The sequence below is a fragment of the Cnephaeus nilssonii genome (genome assembly GCF_951640355.1).
Source record: "Cnephaeus nilssonii genome assembly, chromosome: 14".
Lineage (NCBI taxonomy): Eukaryota > Metazoa > Chordata > Mammalia > Chiroptera > Vespertilionidae > Cnephaeus > Cnephaeus nilssonii.
Genome location: NC_137085.1, coordinates 28992128 through 29013901, shown reverse-complemented (window position 1 = coordinate 29013901; position 21774 = coordinate 28992128). Strand labels below are relative to the sequence as shown.

General features: G+C 51.5%; 2 protein-coding genes across 4 annotated transcripts; one reads left to right on the top strand and one right to left on the bottom strand.

The window, feature by feature from the left end:
* Positions 1-1164: 1164 nt before the first annotated feature.
* Positions 1165-18759, top strand: NPR2 (natriuretic peptide receptor 2). Of its 3 annotated transcripts, none has more exons than XM_079790647.1 (22): positions 1165-2759; positions 3587-3774; positions 9148-9261; positions 9575-9710; positions 10193-10287; positions 10514-10646; positions 10870-10954; positions 11434-11563; positions 11726-11800; positions 12002-12079; positions 12303-12407; positions 12529-12600; positions 14189-14348; positions 14542-14697; positions 14800-14968; positions 15132-15278; positions 15739-15862; positions 16047-16115; positions 17591-17765; positions 17837-17935; positions 18201-18292; positions 18422-18759. In XM_079790647.1, the coding sequence occupies exons 1-22, from the start codon at positions 2093-2095 to the stop codon at positions 18485-18487; spliced, it is 3135 nt and encodes a 1044-aa protein (XP_079646773.1). In that variant the 5' UTR covers positions 1165-2092; the 3' UTR covers positions 18488-18759. The 3 variants fall into 3 exon arrangements, with proteins under 3 accessions (XP_079646773.1, XP_079646774.1, XP_079646775.1); XM_079790648.1 differs by having other exon boundaries at positions 1167-2759; positions 11443-11563; positions 18422-18758; XM_079790649.1 differs by lacking the exon at positions 11726-11800 and having other exon boundaries at positions 1167-2759; positions 11443-11563; positions 18422-18758.
* Positions 18760-19246: 487 nt separating this feature from the next.
* SPAG8 (sperm associated antigen 8) lies at positions 19247-21477 on the bottom strand (the record flags this gene model as incomplete). Its single annotated transcript, XM_079790657.1, has 6 exons — positions 21389-21477; positions 20211-21282; positions 19909-20083; positions 19649-19694; positions 19451-19565; positions 19247-19327 (listed from the first exon to the last, which is right to left on the bottom strand). The coding sequence occupies exons 1-6, from the start codon at positions 21439-21441 to the stop codon at positions 19247-19249; spliced, it is 1542 nt and encodes a 513-aa protein (XP_079646783.1). The 5' UTR covers positions 21442-21477.
* Between the last annotated feature and the right edge of the window lie 297 nt (positions 21478-21774).

Genomic DNA, 21774 nt, shown 5'->3' with positions numbered 1-21774 from the left:
TTGGGGCAAGAGACATTTGTTGGGGGGCTTGCCTTTGGTCTTCGAGCCTCATGGATCCAATTATGTGCTCCTCAAAGGTAAGGACTGTACCATCCAGCTATTTTTTTTTTATTTACCCCTGCCGCTGTGCAAGGCGGCCAGTGTTCCATAAAGAAATACTGTCCCTAAGAATAAAATAGCATTAAATTTCCCCCCAAAACCACTAGATGTCGCCTTCATCTCAGAGAAACTACGCCCCCTCCTCTCTCCCTGCACCCCCCCCCCCTCCCTCCTACTACCCAGAAGCTCTCTCAGCTTCTTGGCACTGTGATTTCTGAAGTGGCTTGAAGCGGGAGACACACTGTGGCTCTTGGCTGGGGGAGGAGAATGGGTTTACGTGCATGTTCTTTATGGCAACTGAGAAAAACTCCCCAAGGCCCCATAGCTGTCCCTCCCAGCAATCATGGTGTCATCCCTCACAAGCTGTTCCTCAGAGTCAGATCAGCGCTCCAGATATGGGGTACCTGGGGTGAGCCTTCTCGGCTGGAAGCTTGGGAGTGGGGTGGAACCCAAGGGGGGTAGAGTGGACTTCTGTTGCTGGGGGAGTCTTCTGCTGAGTCAGTGCCTGAGCTTTTATGGGTGCTGCCTGTGCTGTGTGGGGAGACAAGCGTCTGTTCTGGGCTCCTGCCCTGCAGCAGATGGTCCGGTGGAAGCCCCGTGGGCTGTGGGGGGCCTCCGAGGACACGGGAAGGCACCAGAGGGTGGGGTCGGAAGAGGGAGGTTGGAGTGTTGAGTCCTAAGGAAGAGGGAGACTCATGGGCATTGTAAGGGCTCAGGAAAAATCGATCCTGGGCGCCTCTTGGTCCTGGGGGGGCCCGCCTTCCAGCAAGCAGGCACGTCTTCCTGGAGGGGAGGGGTTCCTGGAATGGGAAGGGTGGTATGGTTTCCCAGGTGGAGGACTGGTGAGGATCCCAAATATGTGGGGATTCCTGACAGCTTCCTGGAGCCTGGAGCCTGTGAGGGACTCAGCCCAGTGAAGAGAGGGGACCCTGTCCAGAGAGGGGTACAGAGGGGTGGGGAGGAGAGGCCCCGGGCTGATGGGAGAGTGTGAGATAGAGCCCAGGGGGTCACAGGGGTGGGCCCTTCACGTGCAGGGACACCCGGAAACCTCGCCGGCCCGAGCGGCCCGGTGCGGAGCCCCCCGGTTGTCACGGGTGGGTTTGTGGGTTTGAGACCTGGGAGGACCCCAGGCGCCCCGTTGCGGGGGTGGAGGCTGGGAGACGGCAGGCCCAGGAGGGTGGGGCCGGGAGGGCAGGAGGAGGGCCTGCGGGGCGGGGGCGGGGGCGGGGGCGGGCGGCCTGCCCGGGGAGTCACACTCGGCCGCCGCCGCCGCCGGCGCAGCGAGCGGAGACGGGCCGGGCCGCGGCGACCTGACCTGGACGAGCGGCGCCCGGGGCCCAGGCTGGGGGGGGCGGGAGGACGCGCCGGCAGCGCCTGCAGCCCGGGCCCGGAGGAGCGGAGCGGAGCGGAGCCGGGACACGGGCGGGGCGGCCGCAGCTCCGGATGGGACCAGCGCCCTGGGCCCGTTAGTCCGAGCTGGAGCTTCGGGAGAAGCCTTCCCTCCCCGGGAGCGCTCCCCCCGCCTTCCTCCGCCCTCCGGCCGGGCCTGGCTTCGCTGCCCGCCTGCCCATGGTCCGCGTCCTTCGCGGGGCGGGCCCCCTCCCACCTCACCCCTTCAGCGGCGAGGCCCCCCCAGGCCTCTCCTGGGCACCAGCCGCCCCCCCAGCCCCCACCCCCCCGCAGCCTCGGCTCCCCTCTTCCTTCTTCACTTCGGACTCCGAAACCCGCGTCACCCCACGGCCCCATCCCCGGCGCAGCCCCCCCGGCCCCTCCCTCCGCCCGCCGCCCCGCTCCGCGTCCTCGGCCCGTCCCCTGCCCCCGGGCCCTCCATCGCTCCCCGCCCGCCCGCCACGGTGCCCCCTGCCTGGCTAGCCGACCCTGCCCTCGCTCCTGGCCTGGCCGCGGGCCCCAGGCTCCAGGCTGGGCGGTGCTCGGCCCGCGGGGGAGGCCAGGGGGGCCCCAGGTGCGGGGGCGGCGCGGCGGCTTCCTCCCCATGGCCCTGCCATCACTCCTGCTAGCGGTGGCAGCCCTGGCAGGTGGGGTGCGTCCTCCCTTGGCCCGGAACCTGACGCTGGCGGTGGTGCTGCCCGAACACAACCTGAGCTATGCCTGGGCCTGGCCCCGGGTGGGCCCTGCCGTGGCTCTGGCCGTGGAAGCGCTGGGCCGCGCGCTGCCCGTGGACTTGCGCTTCGTCAGCTCGGAACTGGACGGCGCCTGCTCCGAGTACCTGGCCCCGCTGCGCGCCGTGGACCTCAAGCTGTACCATGACCCCGACCTGCTGCTGGGCCCCGGGTGCGTGTACCCCGCGGCCTCGGTGGCCCGCTTTGCCTCGCACTGGCGCCTGCCCTTGCTGACGGCGGGCGCCGTGGCCTCCGGGTTCGCGGCCAAGAGCGAGCACTACCGCACCCTGGTGCGCACGGGCCCCTCGGCCCCCAAGCTGGGTGAGTTCGTCGTGACGTTGCACGGGCACTTCAACTGGACCACCCGGGCCGCCCTGCTGTACCTGGACGCGCGCACGGATGACCGGCCGCACTACTTCACCGTCGAGGGCGTCTTCGAGGCCCTGCAGGGCAGCAACCTCAGTGTGCAGCACCACGTGTACGCCCGGGAGCCCGGGGGTCCTGAGCAGGCCACCCACTTCATCCGGTCCAACGGGCGCAGTGAGTGCGGCCCGGCTGTCGGAGGGTCAGGGGAGGGCAGGGTGGTCACTGTCTCCATGGGCAGGCGCAGATGGAGACAGGCAGTGAGGAGCTGTTTGTGGTGGCTGGGGTCGAGAAGCATGTGGACAGAGCACCTGTGCGCGGGCCAGGGCACTACATCATGGGAGCTTGCTGACGTCATAGGCAGATGTACACGAGGAAGAAGAGAGCATGAGGGGTGACGCTTGTGTCAGGGGACCAGGCGGGGTTGGGGAGAAATGGAATTTGGGGAGCCATGTGAGTGCCCTAGAGTAGTGAGTGAGTTGATGGCCACTTCAGAATGTATGACTTATCTGTGAGCAGAGACTGGGATACCAAGACCCCTGAGAGTGTGGGTCTATGATAAATCACTGAAACGTTGATGACTTTGTCAGTGGGCTTTGGGGCTCAACAGATGGGCTTGGGGAAGACTTGTAAAGCTCAGACTGAGACATTCTGAGCCGCCAGTGCCTTTGAGCCCTGGGGAAGGCAGGGCAGTGGGGGAGTGAGGAGGGCTGGTGGGGAGCAGCAGGCAGGGGTCCGGGAAGAGGAGGGGCTTCGGGCTGATAGCTCCCTTCCTCTGGGGGCTGGATCAGGCTCTGACCTCTGCCAGATGGTCCACACCGCCCCAGGGTACTTACGACATAGACTCCAAGGGGGAAGGGTGGGGAGCATCTGTTGGGTGGTTGATAGCTTCGGGCACTCTCTTCCTTACTAATGGTGGCAGTGCAGATGGTTTCAGAGAGGGAGGCTGTCTGGGGACCTGGATGCGTTCTCAGGGTGCCCCCCTGTTGTATACCCGCTCCCAGTTGTGTACATCTGCGGCCCTCTGGAGATGCTGCATGAGATCCTGCTTCAGGCCCAGAGGGAAAACCTGACCAATGGGGATTATGTCTTCTTCTACCTGGATGTCTTTGGGGAGAGTCTCCGTGCAGGCCGGCCTTGGCAGGACAATCGCACTTGGGAACAGGCCCAGGCCCTCAGAGAGGCCTTTCAGGTATCATTTAAGCCAAACTTGAAGGAGGTGGGGGAAATGGAGCTTCTTTGGAGATTCTCTGCCTCTCACAAGACCCCGCAGGAGCCCAGGAACAGGGCAGGGATTGTGAGCTGCAGGAGTGAAATGAACAGAGGCTTTTCTAGTCTAGTATCATTCTTTATTACTCCCTCACCTTGGTGACTCCTTTTCAGTGTGTCTGCCAAGGCTACCTCCCAAGATCCCAGAACACTGACTTTCCTAAGCGCCAGGAGTAGACTGTCGTGTGGGGGAGAAAAGTTCAGGAAAAGATCTGGCCCCAGCTGGTAGGAGGGCTTCCACCCTTTTTGGAGGGGCAAGGCGTGATGTGATACAATTAGGTACAAGTGCTAGAAAAGATAGGATTGTGCATCCTGGAACAGCCCTAAGAATGTTAGTGGTTCAGAGGCGGGAGAGTCACTGTGGCTGGGGTTCGGGATGGCTTTTATAAAGGAAGTGAGACTGTTGTGACTTTAAAGAGAGCTATCATATTCCTAGGCAGAGTGTGAGTGAGGATCCAGGCAGCCTGAGCAAAGAGAAAAAGATTGGAATGGGCATGTTTAGGGGATCAAGAAGATACTGGTGGAGGGTTAGAGAGCAACCAAAGGACTTGTATGCACGCATATTACATAACCAATGGACACAGACACTGGGGCGGTGGGGGCTTGCCTGGGGTAGGAATGGCTGGGGAGGGTCAATTGGGGGAAAAGGAGACATATGTAAAAATTCAGACAATTAAAAGAAGAAGAAGAAGAAGAAGATACTGACCTGACAAGAAAGAAGGGTTCACCTGACATAGGTACAGGAACTAATGTTTCACTGACTTATGTATGTAAGGAGAGCTCTGAGCTAAGATTAAGGCACTTGGACTTGACTGTGGATCCTTGAGATTTTTTTGTAAAGAGAAATATAATGACAGAATTCAGGTTGGATTGGAAGAAGAGGGGGCTAGAGGCAGTGAGGCCACCTGTAAAAGGTTAGAAAGGAGTGAGGTGATATGACTTTGAAATAGGGTGATGATAGCAGGAATGGAAAGAAATGGATTTGAGAAACAATTTGTAGGGAGAATTGACATGACTCTGTTCATTTCACTCCTCTTATCAAAACTTTCAATGTCTTATTTACTACAGAATTAAGTCCCAACTCATTATTTTATTTAAGACCTTCTACAGTCTGTCCTCAACCTACTTTTTCAATCTTACCTCCGACTGCCCTTCATGCCAAGTACTCCAGCCTCTGACCCTGGGGCCTCTCTGCCCTCCATCTTTGTGCTCTTTGATTATTTCGTCTGGAATACTCTTCTTTCCCCCCAAATCTCTGCCTCTTAAGATCCTACTCATGAATTGTTCCCTGTTCCGCTCACCAATATTTCACTGACTTATGTATGTAAGTATTTATTATTTATTTTTCCATATCCCTCCTTTTCCCAAAAAGGATTTGGGATGGTGTATGGGATAACCTTAAGGTCCTTTTAGCTTGGAGATTCTTTGACTCTAAGTAGACATTTATGAGGGTTGGACTTAGATGGCCATCTTCTCCAATGAGTAAGATTTCATGAGTAAGATTTATATACGTGATTGTGACTGACTAACGTGCATCTGACTGTGAATGACATTATCTGTTTGGATGCCCTAGTATGAGTTTGTGACTGTCACACCTGAACATAGGCGGTGGCAGGGCAGGTTTTATGTCATAACTTTTGCCTAAAACAGCCTTCTCACCTTTGTTCATCTGGGTAATGCTTGCAGATTCTTCAAGGCTCAGACCGATTATTTTCCCTTCTAGGAAACAATCCCTGAATCCCCCGGTTAGAATGAGTTCCCTACTCTTGTGCTTAACTCTGTCTACTGTGGAGTTTATATACTATTCAGTCTGTGTTTGATTCATTTGAAGGCTGACTTATTCTCTTAGTGTTTACCGAGTACTTGTTATGTCCCAGTCACCGTGCTAGGTATTGGTATACAGTGGAGACCATAACAGATGAAGTAAGTCCCTGCCTTTTTGGAGCTTACATTTAGTAGGATAGACAGACATTAAGCAAACAAATACAAATATAAATTGTGATGTGTCAGTAAATTTTTAAAAAAGAAAATAGACCGGTATAAAGAAGAAAAATAACAAGGGGGTTGTATTTTAGCTAGTTTGGTCAAGGACTCTCCTGGATGGGAGGATCCCATAGCCTTTGGGGCGTATTTTTTCTGTGGAAGGAACACCTCTGTTTCTTGCATGAGAATTTCTATCAGCCAAGGGGCCCCCGCACTTAGGGTAGGGGGAGGAGGGATATTGTTAGCTAACGGTTCTTTAAATGAATTCCCAGTTTTCCTGTTCATTGTAGGCATTATTCAGACAGAAAGACAGAGGGAGAATTTTCTTACAGTACAACAACAGAAGGGGAAACAGGCAGTCGAGAATATGCTGATGGAGAAACCAAGGCTTGGGGTGGGGTGGGGGTGAGGGGATGAAAGGGAGTCCTCTGGCAAAGCTACTCTCGTCCTGTTCCAAAGCTGAAGCAGGGCAAGGGTGAGGGAAGGTGGGTGGTCAGGTCCAGCCACGGGTGAAAGAGTAGAGCGCCCTACTCCAGAGATACCTGGCCCACTCGGGTCCCAAACCAAGCCGATCTGAAACAGGTGCTCAAAGCTGTTGCGGGAGGGTCTCATGCTCAAGGTCCTCCTGGGGAGCCCTTGAGGGCAGGGATCATGTTCATCGTTGTATTCCATGTGCTGAGTACATATTTGTTGAACTGAATTAAGGTGTATGTTGGGGACAGCAGGGAGAGGGCTAGGAGTTAGTCTAGACAGGAATAGAGCTGGCCGGTGCTGTGAACCAGGATGATCAACCAGGGAAGATAAGCAGAGGCAGTGGAACTAAATAAGCAAATGACTAGGCTCTGAGGACCCAGAGACCCTGACTGAGCATTTGAGGGTCAGAAACCCAGGCAGAGGCCACAACCTAGGTGGGGTCACAAGCAGCTAGAATGGAATAAGCACTAAACCAAGGACTGTGTGGAAGGTGAACCTCTTGGGGAGACCGTTCTTTGTCTTTTTCAGTCACAGTGAACAGGGCTTCCTGCGGCGGCCGGAGCAGGGCGCAGTGTGGGTGGGCCCTCAGGCCGAGGCAGCCGTCTGCTGCCCTTGCACTCTTCCTGGGTGCACTCCTGGCTTCCACCCACTGCTAATGCCCCCCCTTTTTTTGGCAGCCTTTGCTTGTCTTGTGTGTGTGTGTTTTCCACATGGGATCCATTGTGAAATAGGACATAATTACTTACCTTCACTTCTTCTCTTTGATTCCCGCACAAGCACAGAAACTCTTTGAAGGCCCTTCCTTCCTTCCTTCCTTCCTTCCTTCCTTCCTTCCTTCCTTCCCTCCCTCCCTCCCTCCCTCCCTCCCTCCCTCCCTCCCTCCCTCCCTCCCTCCTTCCTTCCTTCCTTCCTTCCTTCCTTCCTTCCTTCCTTCCTTCCTTCCTTCCTTCCTTCCTTCCTTTTTTACTAGCTAGTAACCACAGCAGAACAGTCTAGCATAGCAGTTTTTAAAGTGTGGTCTTGGGATCCTGGGGGCCCCTGAAATCCTTTTAGGGAACGATGAGGTCAAAACTATTTTAAAAATTATACTAAGATGTTATTTGCCTCTGTCACCCTCCTTCTTCCATGATTGTCCAGTGGAGTTTTCCAGAGGCTACGTGACGTGTGATGATGTCATCCTCTGGCAGCTATGGGAAGTGTGCTTGTGTTTAAAAAATTTGTCAGTTTTAATTTCTAATATTGTAAATATGATAGCTATAGTCCAAATAAACAAAAGTTCTTTGGGGTCCTCGATAATTTTTAGCAGTGTAAAGGGGTCATGAGACCAAGAAGTCTGAGAACTGCTAGTCTAGCAAACAAACAAACCTCTCTAGGCTTACTGTTTAAAAACATGAAAAACCTATCATTAGCCTTTATATGGAAACATAAATTGTGTTAAACCTGATCTTTTCCAGCCCTTTTACTGACTTTTTCATTGTCTGTCAACAATATCCTATGCTCCTATGTTTCTTTTATTCTTGGAACAGATGTTACTCAACGAACCCTTCCGATCCCATCCTCAGTCCCTCTCTCCTTTTTAATTTTGCCCGAGAGCAGGAGAGCATCAGAAGTGTGTGATCAAGCATCCAAATGCTCCAGTGAGAATAATTACCTCACAAAGCAAACTCCAGTCTATAATGAATGTACATGAGAAACTGACTTCATTATTTCGTACCTGGGATAAATTGATATAAAATAGATCACATGTGACATGTCTGGTATCTCTATACGTGCTTTCTGTGGCAAGAACAAACAAAACTGGTGGAAATGACTAGGTTTAAACCTGTCATTTCAGTGTCACATTTCACAATATATACACATCCGAGGTCTTTCCCTGAGGTCGCAGAGCCAGTTTCCCGTCCAAGGCAGAGGTCGGTCTCAGTGATTGTGCAGGACTGGGGTGGAGGTGGAAGCCAGGGTGCTCCTCAGCTGAGAGAGGGGGAATGTGTGAGGCCGGCGGGAGTGAGGCAGACACCCCAGAGAGAGACAGACACACGCTGACTTGTGGCTGGTGAGATGTGCGCGTGGCTGAGACCAAACGTGTCATTCACTGATCTATGAAATGTGTGTAGGCGTGTGACTGTGTGTTTTCTCTGTGACGCATGTCTATTACTTAGTGACGTGTAGGATCATGCCAGGATGTAGGATCATGCCAGGATGCAGGACCGTGCTGCCTGTGGTAGGTGTTCCACACATGTTAAATGAATGGGCTTATGGCTTTTCACAGATGGAATCACTGTCTCAAGGTGTTTCCCCCAGTTGTCATAGGACCTGAAATCTCTTTGATTCACAGGGTGGAGGCACTGTGTTCACATGTCCCAAATGGAAATGTAAACATTTTACTGATCACATGAACAGTAATTAACACCCCAGAGGGGAGCTGTTGCTCAGTGGTGCCCTTGAGCGTGAACAGGTACCCAGAAAGAATGGGACGGAGGCGCTGTGAGTGCTGTGGCAGCTCTGTAAGGAGGCCGAGGTGGTGATAGGGGCTTCAGGAAGCTGAGGGGCTGGGTTCCGGGGATTGAAGACCAGGCTCCACTGTCCCAGAACCATCCTGTCTACCTTTCATGGAGGTGTGCCCACCCTCTCCGCAGATATATTAAACACAAGCTGCACATACCCCCCCCCCACACACACACACGCACACAACATGGAGTTTAGTGTCCTCTCAGCCTTCAGACTCACCCATGTATATTTTATATCATGTGGATTTCACCAAGTTTCCTCTCCTGCTTCCCCGCTTCCCCTAAAATCCATCTTGGACATCCTGTTCACTCTTCCCCATGTGCTGTTGGTACAGATGGTATTGGTCATCACATACCGAGAACCCCCAAATCCTGAGTATCAGGAATTCCAGAGTCGTCTGCTGATAAGAGCCCGGGAAGACTTTGGTGTGGAGCTGGCCCCCTCCCTGGTGAGTAGATTTATTTATTTATTTATTTATTTTTTTCCTGGTGAGTAGATCTCTTTCCTGAGGATCAGGCCAGGCTTTGAGGGAAGCTCTCCTCCCTGACTCAGCGTTAAGCGGTGGGGGCTGTCCACTTCCATCCAGGATTTTCCTTCTGCCCTAGCATCCAGTGAGGTAGGGGTGAATCTTAGGAATGAGAGGAGGGAAGAAAGCAAACCAGAAGAGAGAAGAGGTAGAAGGAGACCCCCGCGATGGGAAAGGGGGTGGGGCTGGGGCCTGGCAGGATATTGGAGCGCACTGCTGGAGTTTCCACCCCCAGATGAACCTCATCGCCGGCTGCTTCTATGATGGGATCCTGCTATATGCCGAAGTCCTGAGGGAGACAATACAGGAAGGAGGCACCCGGGAAGATGGATTTCGAATTGTGGAAAAAATCCGGGGACGAAGATACCACGGTAATAAAGAGGGTCAGATGGAGGCCAGAGAGCTGCTATCAGGCTCAGAAGGGGAGCGGGTAGAAGAAAATACATGTATCGGGCAGGGAGGCGAGTTAATAGGGACCAGAGAACATGGCAGAAGTGGATACTTCTTAAAAGTGGGGTTAGGGGCCCTGGCCGGGTGGCTCAGTTAGTTGGAGTGTCATCCCGTGCACCAAAAGGTTGCGGGTTCAATTCCTGGTCAGGGAAGGCAAATAATCAATGTTTCTCTCTCACATCAATGTTTCTCTTTCTCTCCCTTCCTCTCACTCTAATAATAATAATAATAATAATAATAATAATAATAATAATAAAAGTTACTAAAAACATGTCCTCTGGTGAGGACTTAAAAAAAAAAAAAGCAGGGTCAGGGACAGACTGTGAGGTAATTGGAGGAACTGTGGAGATAGGAGAGGGGCCCAAGGTAGTCTCAAAGTAAGGGCTACGCTTTTCTATCTTAGGTGTAACTGGACTGGTTGTTATGGACCAGAACAATGACCGGGAGACTGATTTTGTCCTGTGGGCCATGGGAGACCTGGATTCCGGGGACTTTCAGGTGATGGAGGAGGAGGCAAGGAGGAGAGAGTGGGCTCTGCGAGTCCAGCCTTCAGGGGTTCAACGGGGCAGAATGAGAGGAACTAGAGGCAGGGACTGTTTTCTCTGCTGGAGCTGCATCTGGGTGGGTAGGAGGTTGGGGGAGAGCAGCCAAAGAACGGGGGGGGGCTCTGGGGAGACGGCTGGTGGGAGCAGGCCCGTGGGCCCAGTTCTCTCCCTCCTCACAGCCTGCAGCCCACTACTCAGGAGCTGAGAAGCAGATTTGGTGGACAGGACGGCCTATCCCCTGGGTGAAAGGGGCGCCGCCCTTGGACAATCCCCCCTGTGTCTTTGACTTGGACGACCCATCCTGTGATAAAAGTGGGTGTGTGCAGGGACTGGGAGCACTCCTTCCTCCCTTTCCTTTCCGTCCCCCCTGCCCTCACTGACTCCCCACCTTAGCTCTACTTTTACCTCTGCTTCTACACCCCCTCCTTATTCTTCCCCTCAAGAACTCTGTCTACTCCCTGCACCCTGAGCATCACCCTCCCCGTCCTTACAGCCCCACACGCAGTCTTCCTCAGGGTCCCCCTCTCCCCTTTAGCTCCGCTTTCAACTCTGGCAATTGTGGCGCTGGGCACAGGAATCACCTTCATCATTTTTGGTGTTTCCAGCTTTCTCATCTTCCGGTGAGTTCTGGGCTTTTCCTCTGACCTCCTGCCTCCACTCCCCCCCCCCCCCCCCCCCCCCATTGCCACACAGCATTCTGGCTGAGGCCAGGTAGTCCCTATAACATGGGCTGGGGGCAGGCCTCTTCATTTGGAGGCTGTCTCTTGGTCCTCCTCTCTAGCCTTTTCCTTTAGTTGTCGTTTGGCCTCAGTGTTGTTTTCCCACTTTTGGTTTGACACGGGGTATACTACCTAGTGATTTTGAGTGGGGTCTTGTAAGGGCAAAGGTGAATTTTCCATGGATGCTGCCATTTTCAGAAAACAACGTTTACCTTTGGCCTCTGTGTTTCTAAATGAGCACAGGGCGGGTGTCGGATATGTCAGTCCCGTGTCTCGGGTGTAACAATAGCAGCTTCAGGAGCTGCAGGGAAGCCCCTGCAACCCCACTGTTGGTTTATGGGATGGTAGGATCAGGCTTGCCAGTCAACTGAGGTGTGCAGTCCTTACAGAAAACTGATGCTGGAGAAGGAGCTTGCTAGCATGTTGTGGCGCATTCGCTGGGAAGAGCTGCAGTTTGGCAATTCAGAGCGATACCACAAAGGGGCAGGCAGTCGCCTCACACTGTCACTGGTGAGCCCTTGTCTCAGCTGTACCTTCGCTTTCCTTTGCGTTCCTGTCCTTTCTTTCCCTGGACCTTTCCCAGCACATTGGCCTGTAATGATAGCCCCTGCACTACCACCATCATCTAATGTTCCTTTCATCCTTCCGCCTCCATGTTGCCCTTGGCCCCAGCGGGGATCCAGTTACGGCTCGCTTATGACAGCCCATGGGAAATACCAGATCTTTGCCAACACCGGTCACTTCAAGGTGAACAGTCATCCGCTTGTTCTGGTCCCCAACATTTCATCCTGTCTCATTCCCATCTGTCACCTCTTCCCATGAACCTCTGCCCCCTCATAATGTCCAGCTGAGCTCCTAGGTGCTCCCCGAGTTCTCCAGTATTCCTAGCACCCAGGAATGCCTTCTGATATTAACTTTCCCCTTCTCCCCATTCACTCCCACCATCAGGGAAATGTTGTTGCCATCAAACATGTGAATAAGAAGCGCATTGAGCTGACCCGGCAGGTTCTGTTTGAACTCAAACATGTAAGTAAAGGTGTATGGATTGAGGGCAAGGGGTAAACAGGGACAGGGAAGAGAAAGGGGAGGACTGTGAATAGTGAAATTGGTTAGGAGGGCAGTGGGTTCATTTATAAATGACTTTAAGTTATAAGTACAATTGGGAGAAAGGTCCTCTTGTATAGTGGTAGATTTCTGTATCTGATTTTTAGCTCTCTCAATTCTCTTTTCCCATTTTTTTTTTTTCTAGATGAGAGATGTTCAGTTTAACCATCTCACTCGCTTCATTGGTGCTTGCATAGACCCTCCCAACATTTGCATCGTCACTGAGTATTGCACTCGTGGGAGTTTACAGGTGAGGGATAGGTGGAGGTTACAGAGGTGGAGGAGACAGGCTCAATGTCACATTGACTCTATGCAGCTGATAGCTAGTGGGACGAGGGTAGTCACATAATCCATTTCATGTCACTTGCCAGGATATTCTGGAAAATGACAGCATCAACTTGGACTGGATGTTTCGTTATTCACTCATTAATGACCTTGTTAAGGTGAGTCTTCCCTACGCCTCTTTAAGAGTTCATCCACTTTAAAATGACTCCATTTTTCTATCTTTGTTTACGATTTCTCTTTCTAGTCCTCTCTCCATTTCCCCTATTTCTATTGTTGAGTAATAATGGGTAAACAAAGGGTCTGGGATTTTTAATTGGGGGAATGAGTTTTATCTGCCACAGACAGTTCTGTACTTGTAGAGAATTTTTGTCTTTATTCCCTAGATATCTCAAATCTCTCTCCATCTTTTTTTTTTTAACCCTCCAAGAGCTCATATTAAAATCTCTCAGCAGGGAAAAGATGAATGGGGTCTCCAGAAATATTTATCGCTTGTGTGTTTTTTTCATAATTTATTCTCTGACCAATATTTGGCATATCTGTTCTTTTGTTCAGAAAAACTGAAATGTGAAAAAGAACATTTACTAGTAAAACTAAGAGAAACCAAGGAAAATTATAGTAAACCTTTGGTATCTTCTAATATACTACGTTTCAGCTGTTTTTAGGTGGCCCAGAAGTCCATGGATTTGCAATGGTATAAATCTGAATCGTGCATGGGTTGGACAAGTGTTTAGAAACAAGTGTCATAGTCAATAAGCTAGCCTAGTGGATCATTCGTACCACACTTGAAGCCAGCTTTGATAAAATATATATATATATATATGTGTGTGTGTGTGTGTGTGTGTGTGTGTGTGTATACAGAGAGGGAGAGGGAGAGACAGAAACATCAATAATGAGAGAGAATCATTGATTGGCTGCCTCCTGCATGCCCCCTACTGGGGATGAAGCCCACAACTGGGGCATGTGCCCTGACCTCGAATTGAACCATGACCTCCTGGTTCATGAGTTAATGCTCAACTACTGAACCACACTGGCTGGGCCAGCTTTGATTTTTCTGCTTAATTCTCATAAGGTTATTTTATCAGCCCCATGAGGCCAGAAGTTTCAGGCTTCTTCACTGGCTTGGCAGCTGTATCCTACTTTTGTCCATTTTCCAGGTTTTTCTTTTTTTCCAAGTTTTTCTAATTTACTGTTTTCTACACTTTCTCTCTGGCCCAGCATCCCCTCTGGTAGGTCAATTTCCTCCTCCATCCTTACTTGCCTAGCTACACATGGGTATACATTAAGGTTTATAACTCGTTAATCTTCCTTGATGCATCTAAATACGCTTGATACTTGCTTGGGTCTCAAGCCATGTCTTCCTAAGTAGTGGCCATGCATTTGAGGCCACCATGGGTGTCATCTCATTCTTGGAGTTCACTCTCATAGTTCTGTTCCCTTCACTACTCAGAAGGCTGATTGCCCCTTCCAGGGTAATAACTGATAGCTCCCCTTGTCCCTCCTCGTAAGCATTTCTCCTATCCCTAGTACCTGGGTATCAACGGACTGCATATGGTACAAAGAAGGGATGGTTTTCCTAATCTGTCTGTTTCCTTGGGTGGAAACTGTGTACAGGAAGCCTTCCACAATTAGCTTACTGTTTTTATGGTCCCGAGATCGTTAGACAGCTAGCTAATGCCTGTCTCATGGAGAGGGGGGTATCCTAAACCAGAAACAGTCCAATCCCATGACTTCATCTGTATCCTGCAGGGCATGGCCTTTCTCCATAACAGCATTATTGCATTCCATGGGAGTCTCAAGTCCTCCAACTGTGTGGTGGATAGTCGTTTTGTGCTCAAAATCACAGACTATGGCCTGGCCAGCTTCCGATCAACTGCTGAACCTGATGACAGCCATGCCCTCTATGCCAGTGAGACCTCCCTCCCCCCACAACCCCTCAAGCCCACTTTTACATTGCTCCTCTAGCCCTGGTCATTTCTACCTAGGGAAGGCGGGAGAGGGAGAGGGAGTGACAGTAATAGGGGGAGCATTATGGGAATGAGCCCAAGTGGTCTTGGGAATACCTTTTTTGAGGACTTGGCCAGCCTATTCCCTCTTTTCAGAGAAGCTGTGGACTGCCCCAGAGCTACTCAGTGGGAACCCCTTGCCAACCACAGGCATGCAGAAGGCTGATGTCTATAGCTTTGGGATCATATTACAGGAGATAGCACTTCGCAGTGGTCCTTTCTACTTGGAGAGCTTGGACCTCAGCCCCAAAGGTGAGAGTCAATCTACTATCCCAATCCCCCCCTTCTTCCTGTGTGTGTGTGTGTGTGTGTGAGGGGGGCCTGTTCTTCATCCAATCCCCTTATCTCCTTCAGAAATTGTTCAGAAGGTCAGAAATGGTCAGCGGCCATATTTTCGGCCTAGCATTGACCGGACCCAACTGAATGAGGAACTAGTTTTGCTGATGGAGCGATGTTGGGCCCAGGACCCAGCCGAGAGGCCGGACTTTGGACAGATTAAGTGCTTCATTCGCCGCTTTAACAAGTGAGAGGGCACTGAGGGGCGGGGGCTCCCCAGGGACAGAAGCCTCATCAGGCTTAGTGGATGAGGTGGGGCTGGTCGGGTCCAAGAGGGTGGGTTGGGTAGAAAAGTACTGGGAGTCTTGAGAATCTTGGAGCAGGTACCATATTCTGGCCTCCTCCCCCAGGGAGGGTGGCACCAGCATACTGGACAACCTCCTGTTGCGCATGGAGCAGTATGCCAACAACTTGGAGAAGCTGGTGGAGGAACGCACACAGGCCTATCTGGAGGAGAAACGCAAGGCTGAGGCTCTGCTCTACCAAATTCTACCCCAGTGAGACTTCTGTCCCCCTTCCTGACTTTTCCTTTGATATTCTGCTCTGTTGGACGCTGCCTCATCAATCTCCTGAGAACTCACCTCCCAACTGCTTTGTTACATCTGGCCACAGTCTTTCTGGCTGGAGACTATTTTCATCCTGTCTCCAAATGAGCTGTGCTGCCTTCTTCTTAGGACATTGGTCTACCATGCCTTTGCTCCAGCAAGTGTATGTAGAACAACCCCAACTTGAGACATTTAGCCACCATCCCCAGGGAGCCCATTCCACTCCCCCATCACCTTTACAGCTTACCTTGCTTGCGCCAGACTGTGCTGTCTTCCCAGCCACCTTCCTTCTCCTCCACCAGGCTCAGCTTTCATGTTAGAACTCATTTCTGATCCAGCCATACACTCCTTTCCTTTCTCTCTGTCTCATCCTCTTTCTGAGCTTGGCTCAAACGGCACCCTTGCTTTCTAGTTCAGTGGCAGAGCAGTTAAAACGGGGAGAGACTGTACAGGCTGAGGCCTTTGACAGTGTTACCATCTACTTCAGCGACATCGTTGGCTTCACAGCTTTGTCAGCAGAGAGCACCCCCATGCAGGTAAGAGCCATGGGTGAGATTAGGGGGTGGGATAGCAACCTGGGGGAGCTTCACTGGGGCATAGGGGTCCTTGATAATAGGAAAGATTGGTTTGTTCTGGAATTCCCATATGGCTCTTGGGTTAAGAATTCTTAGAAAGTTAGACACAAGTCTCAGGGCTTCAACTTTCCCATCCATTCATTAGGTGGTGACACTTCTTAACGACCTGTATACCTGCTTTGATGCCATAATCGACAACTTCGATGTCTACAAGGTGAGAGCTTGAGGCTACCCTTTTACTTAGACCACTTTAAAACCCAGTCTCCCTGAACCCTATATACCTTACTTGTTCCGTGGTCATTTTCCCTCCTGAGTCTCCAGTATCCTAGTGCCAGAATGCCCTTTGTAGACAAATGAGGCTCTGGCACTCTCACTGTACCTTCCAGTCTAATTTCTTGTGAATCCGTAGGCTTCTCTAATTAGAACCATCACAAGATTCAGCCCCTATCTGCTACATTTTCCTGAGGGTATGAATACAGCTTATCCATCTTTTCTCTTCTCTCCATCCCCTCCAGACATGGAAGAATCATACAGGATGTGGGTGCAGAATGATTAGTGGGGGTGAGGGACAAGCTATGTTGTACAAGCCTTTTGTTGAAGTCATTGAGTTGGCACAATGTGCTTTATTGTGCTTGGGAGTAAAAATTGTTTGGATTTGCATATTGGCTTTGTGGCTAATTGTGGCCTTGGGCAAGTAACAGGAGCTCCCTGTGCTTCAGATGTCTTACTTGTAATATGGGAATAGATTTCTTGTGGAAAGTGCTTAACATTGCGTAGCTAATAAATATCCCTTCCTGTCCCTTTGGATTTACTCTACCATCTCTGTTATAATTGTAATAAAGACTTCCCATAACCCTTTATAAGATTCACCAATTTTTAAAATATACTTTTATTGATTTCAGAGAGGAAAGAAGAGGGAGAGATAGAAACATCAATGATGAGAGAATCATTGATCGGCTGCCTCCTACAGGCCCCCTACTGGGGATCAAGCCTGCAACCCTGGCATGTGCCCTTGACCGGAATCAAACCCCAGGCCCTTCAGTCCGCAGGCTGACGCCATATCCACTGAGCCAAACCAGCTAGGGCTGATTCACCAATTTCTTATATTTCCCCCCATTTGTTTTATTTTAAAAATCTATATAATTATTTTTTGAAGCATTTAAGAGTAAGTTTCAGACATAGTTCTCCTTTATCCTAAACAGTTCTGTGTTTAGTTCCTAAAGACAGGGACATTCTCTTACACAGCTTCAGTACAATGGACAAAACCAAGCACCTGCCTTCTTACTTTTAACAGTTTAGACTGTCTGAGGCCTATTTCATTGGGCCTGCTTGACCTCTTCCAGCCTCTGTCCTATTTTCTTGCTCCCCATTTCCTGACAGCAGAACCTATTTGCCCATGTCCTGCTGCAAACAGGGTATCCATTAATTTAGCAAACATTTACTGAGTATTCACAGGTACTGGGGTGGAGGAGGAGGATTTAAAGAGTCCCTTGACTCCCCCCTCCTTCCCCCCCCCCCCCCCCGCCCTCTTGCCCCTGTATTCTCAGGACCATAACACTTATTTCTCTAGTCAATGTTCTGACCTCCCAAATGCTGTCAGGAGACAAGTGGTGTTCAGCTTGTCTCCTTTTACTCTTCCCTGGGAACTGATACAGATACAAGTGACATTTTAATCCCCCTCTCAATCAGGTAGAGACGATTGGAGATGCCTACATGGTGGTATCTGGTCTCCCGGGCCGAAATGGTCAACGCCATGCCCCGGAAATTGCTCGTATGGCCCTAGCATTACTGGATGCAGTTTCTTCCTTCCGCATTCGCCACCGACCCCATGACCAGCTGAGGCTACGCATAGGGGTCCACACAGGTAAGGTTAACTCTCACTCCAGCCCTAGTATCAACCCTTCCCAGCCTCTCCCAACCTGTTTCTTCTCATAGGGCCCGTCTGTGCTGGGGTCGTTGGCCTGAAGATGCCCCGCTATTGTCTTTTTGGAGACACGGTGAACACTGCTTCTCGAATGGAGTCTAATGGTCAAGGTGAGACATTAGCCCTCAATCTCAGCTTCAGTCTCAATCTGTGCCCCCCTTTTCTTCTTTTCAGAGTTCCTCCAAATCTCTCAATCTGAGATCACAGTTCCTGACTGCCCCATCCTTGGACATATTTAGGTTCTGGTGCATGGGCACTGGGAAGACCGAGAGCCTGCTGAGGGGTGGTGGTTGGGTAAAGCTTTCTCTGACACCACCAATTCTTCTGTTGCCTTTTCTTTTCTTCTTCTTTCCACCATCCCCCATCCCACCCCAGCCCTGAAGATCCATGTCTCCTCTACTACCAAGGATGCCCTGGATGAGCTAGGATGCTTCCAGCTAGAGCTTCGGGGGGATGTGGAGATGAAGGTGATGGCAGGCCATGGGGAGAGGGTTGGAAAGGGAGGATCAAAGTCACTGTGGGGATCATGGGGGAAGAGAGGGAGATAAAGGAATAACATAGAAGAATCTGAATTATATCCACTCCCCTACTCCCAGGGAAAAGGAAAGATGCGAACTTACTGGCTCCTAGGAGAGCGGAAAGGACCTGCTGGACTTCTGTAAACCCCAATTCTTTTCAAGTCAGTCTCCTGCTACTGGTACCTGGGTAGGCAGTGGCTATCATCTCTCCATACACCAGACATGGACATTGTCATATGGGATGGAAACCAGCGTGCGCAAAAATCCTATCTTACATGGAAGTTCTTGATCTTTGAAGCTCAGCCTTGTACATATACCTGCCCCTCTCTGGCCTGGTCCCCTTCTTCCCTACCTTCTGTAAATATCTGTATCTAAACCAGAATATTTTGGTCAAATATAAAACAAACAAAAAAATAATGATGTAATAGTCTGGGTTAAGGGCAGCTCCAAGGAAATGTTATGGGGTATGAACGTGGAAACTCAGGGAATCACTGACTCAGGATGAGAAAAAACCCTTTATGTAAAGCCCCTTCACCAAGTATAAACAGAATTCACTTCCTCCCACCTTTCCAGTACAGACAGAAATAGATTCCATATTCCACATCTCACTTCCCTCCTCAACCCTTAGACAGTTCTACCCACCTCACCACCCTGCCCTCTTCCCTGACAGCCAAGAGAAGAGATTTGTCCTAACTGGTGGGAATAATTCTCAGGTCCATCAGGAAAAGGCTCTTCCAGGGACAAAGGCACTGGTGTTGAGAAGCTGCAGTTCTTCCGGAATGGCGTGTCCAGGGTCTTGATGTTACTGACACCCTACAGAATGCCAGAATAAGGACAGATCCTACTCTCTGCCAAGCCAGAACAGAACAACCTCTTCCCTTCCTTCTTCCCCACTCCCAACATCTAGTCACCCTCACACACCGGTAGCTGTGGTGCCCTCTGTTTCCAGAAAGTCTCAGGTTGCTCCTTACAGTAGTCGTGAGGCTGTGAGGGGAAAATACTGAATAACTCTTGGCCTGAAGCTCCCTTTCTAAACCTCTGGGTCTGCTGCTCCTCCTCCAACCCCCCAAAGCTCAGCTGTACACGTGGGGTGGAATGGGTTCTTACCTTTGTTGGGGCAGGAGCCCCTGCCTGCACCAGCTCCTTTTTGTAGTCATGGTGTGTCACAGACTCAGCCTCAGATGGCTTCCTTGGCAGTTCTTGCTCTGCCTGCACCTCTTTACTATACAGTTATGGGGGCATCAAAGCCGTTCTTCCCTGGTTTTTGTCCTCCCCCTCCCCTTCCCCCTTCATCCAGCCTCTCACCAGATCTGGTGGCACAGGAGTATCTCCAGCATGGCTTCACGTTTTCCTGTGGGGGTGGGGGTGGGGGCAGGGAGTGGACAGAGCTGACAAGTCTGGTTAGGAAGCAGGCCCAGAATAAACAAAGTTGAGAAAAGGAAGGAAAATTGTGGGGGGTTGCCCGGATGCCCATTGGACAATCTATAGTCCCACCAGAAATTCCTTTCTCTCTTTTTTTCTCTGACTAGTGGACTCATTCTGACCCATTCCCTCATGCTTCACACCTCGAATTGGCTGACAGCGGTTTCTCGGGGGCTGATATGAGTCTTTCTGGGTGGTGCTGAGGGGTATGGGTGACTGGAGCTGCAGGGTTATCAGTCCCTGGTGTCCATGTCGGAAATAGAAACTCTCGGAGCCATCCTGCATGCTTGGGACTTGATCCAGATGGTTGGTGGCTCTCTGTGGGCCCCAAGTTGAGTGATCATGATATCCTTTCTGTTACCCACTCTCATCATACACTACTATCTTCCCCCAGAAAACTGGGGGCAGCCTTTAAGAAAAGGGAGGTAGGTCAAAACCTTAATACCTCTTCCTCCCAGTTGTAGAGAAGGCACTGGCCCCGTGGCAATGTTTTACTGAGAGGCTCACACTTCACTTCAACCTCAGGGGTCTTCCATAGCCCCCCTTGGGCAACAGGTGCTGAAACTGGCAAAAATTTCCAGGGTTGTTTCTGAGGCTCGCAGCATTGGTAGTGATTCCAGGAGGCATAATTAGGGGCCAGGTTTGCCCCAAGATGTCTGAAGCTTGTAAGAGCGTTGGGGCTGAGCTCAGGATCATTGCCTGGAGCATAACCAGAGCGAGAATCCAGGCCAGTGCCTTTACTAGAACCATAGCCACGGCCAGGGCCATGGCCAGATCTGGAGCCAGAAACGGGGCCCGATCTGGAGCCAGAAACGGGGCCAGATCTGGAGCCAGAAACGGGGCCCGATCTGGAGCCAGAAACGGGGCCCCATCTGGAGCCAGAAACGGGGCCCCATCTGGAGCCAGAAACGGGGCCCCATCTGGAGCCAGAAACGGGGCCCGATCTGGAGCCAGAAACGGGGCCCCATCTGGAGCCAGAAACAGGGCTCAATCTGGAGCCAGGAACGTGGCCAGATCCGGAGCCAGGAACGGGGCCAGATCTGGAGCCAGGAACGTGGCCAGATCCGGAGCCAGGAACGGGGCCAGATCTGGAGCCAGGAACGTGGCCAGATCCGGAGCCAGGAATGTGGCCAGATCTGGAGCCAGGAACGGGGTCAGGGCTAGAGCCAGGAACGGTGCTAGAGTTTGGGTAATTTGTAGGACAGGGATGCCGAGCAATATAGGAAACAGGCTTAAAGCCAAGTCTCCCATGGCCTATCTTGTGGGTAAAACTGTGTCCAGTGCAGGGGTTCCCAACAAGACTATCAGAGGAGGGATCCGAGGGAAGGCTTCGCTCAGAATAGGGCGCTTGGGTCTTTGCAGATAATACAGCTGCTTTGGCCGTGGAGACGGCTGCAGTGGCTGCAGCAGCGGCTGACGCTGCTGCCCTTGCGGCTGCCAGGGCCGTCCTAGAAGTGACATCCGAAGGAAACGGTTCCGAAGAGGACCCTTCGGAGCTGGGCGGTACGGGTAAAGATCTGAAAGAAAGCGAATGCGTCAAAATTGTCAAAAGCTCGGCAGAGGGAGGCAGTGCGCCGCCTCTCCTCGTCCCCTAATGCCTGCAGCCAGAGCTGCGGCTCTCACCGTGACAACGATCCCGATCCCGACCCCTCGGTAGAATCAAAGGTCTTCTTCATCTTCCGACATCCGCTACCCGGGTTGCCATAGAGATGGCAAATAATTCCAGGAGACTGCGCAGAACTACAGCTGGGCGGAAGTGGAGAGTGGGGGGTGGAGGCAAGTTTCCTGCGGGGCGGAAGTCTTAAATCTGGTGCGGGGCAGGAAGTTCTCTTTCCGTTTGGACTCCATTCCGCCTCATCCCCGGCTTTTAAGGTTCCGCTGAGCTAAGGCCTCTCCCTCCTTACCGAAGCAGGATTCTTTGAAGCTTTCTACGGTGGTTGTGTTAGAGACTGGCACAGGGCTATTATGTAGCTTTTCCGTAGCTCATTCTCAAAAGTGGGGGTAGCCTT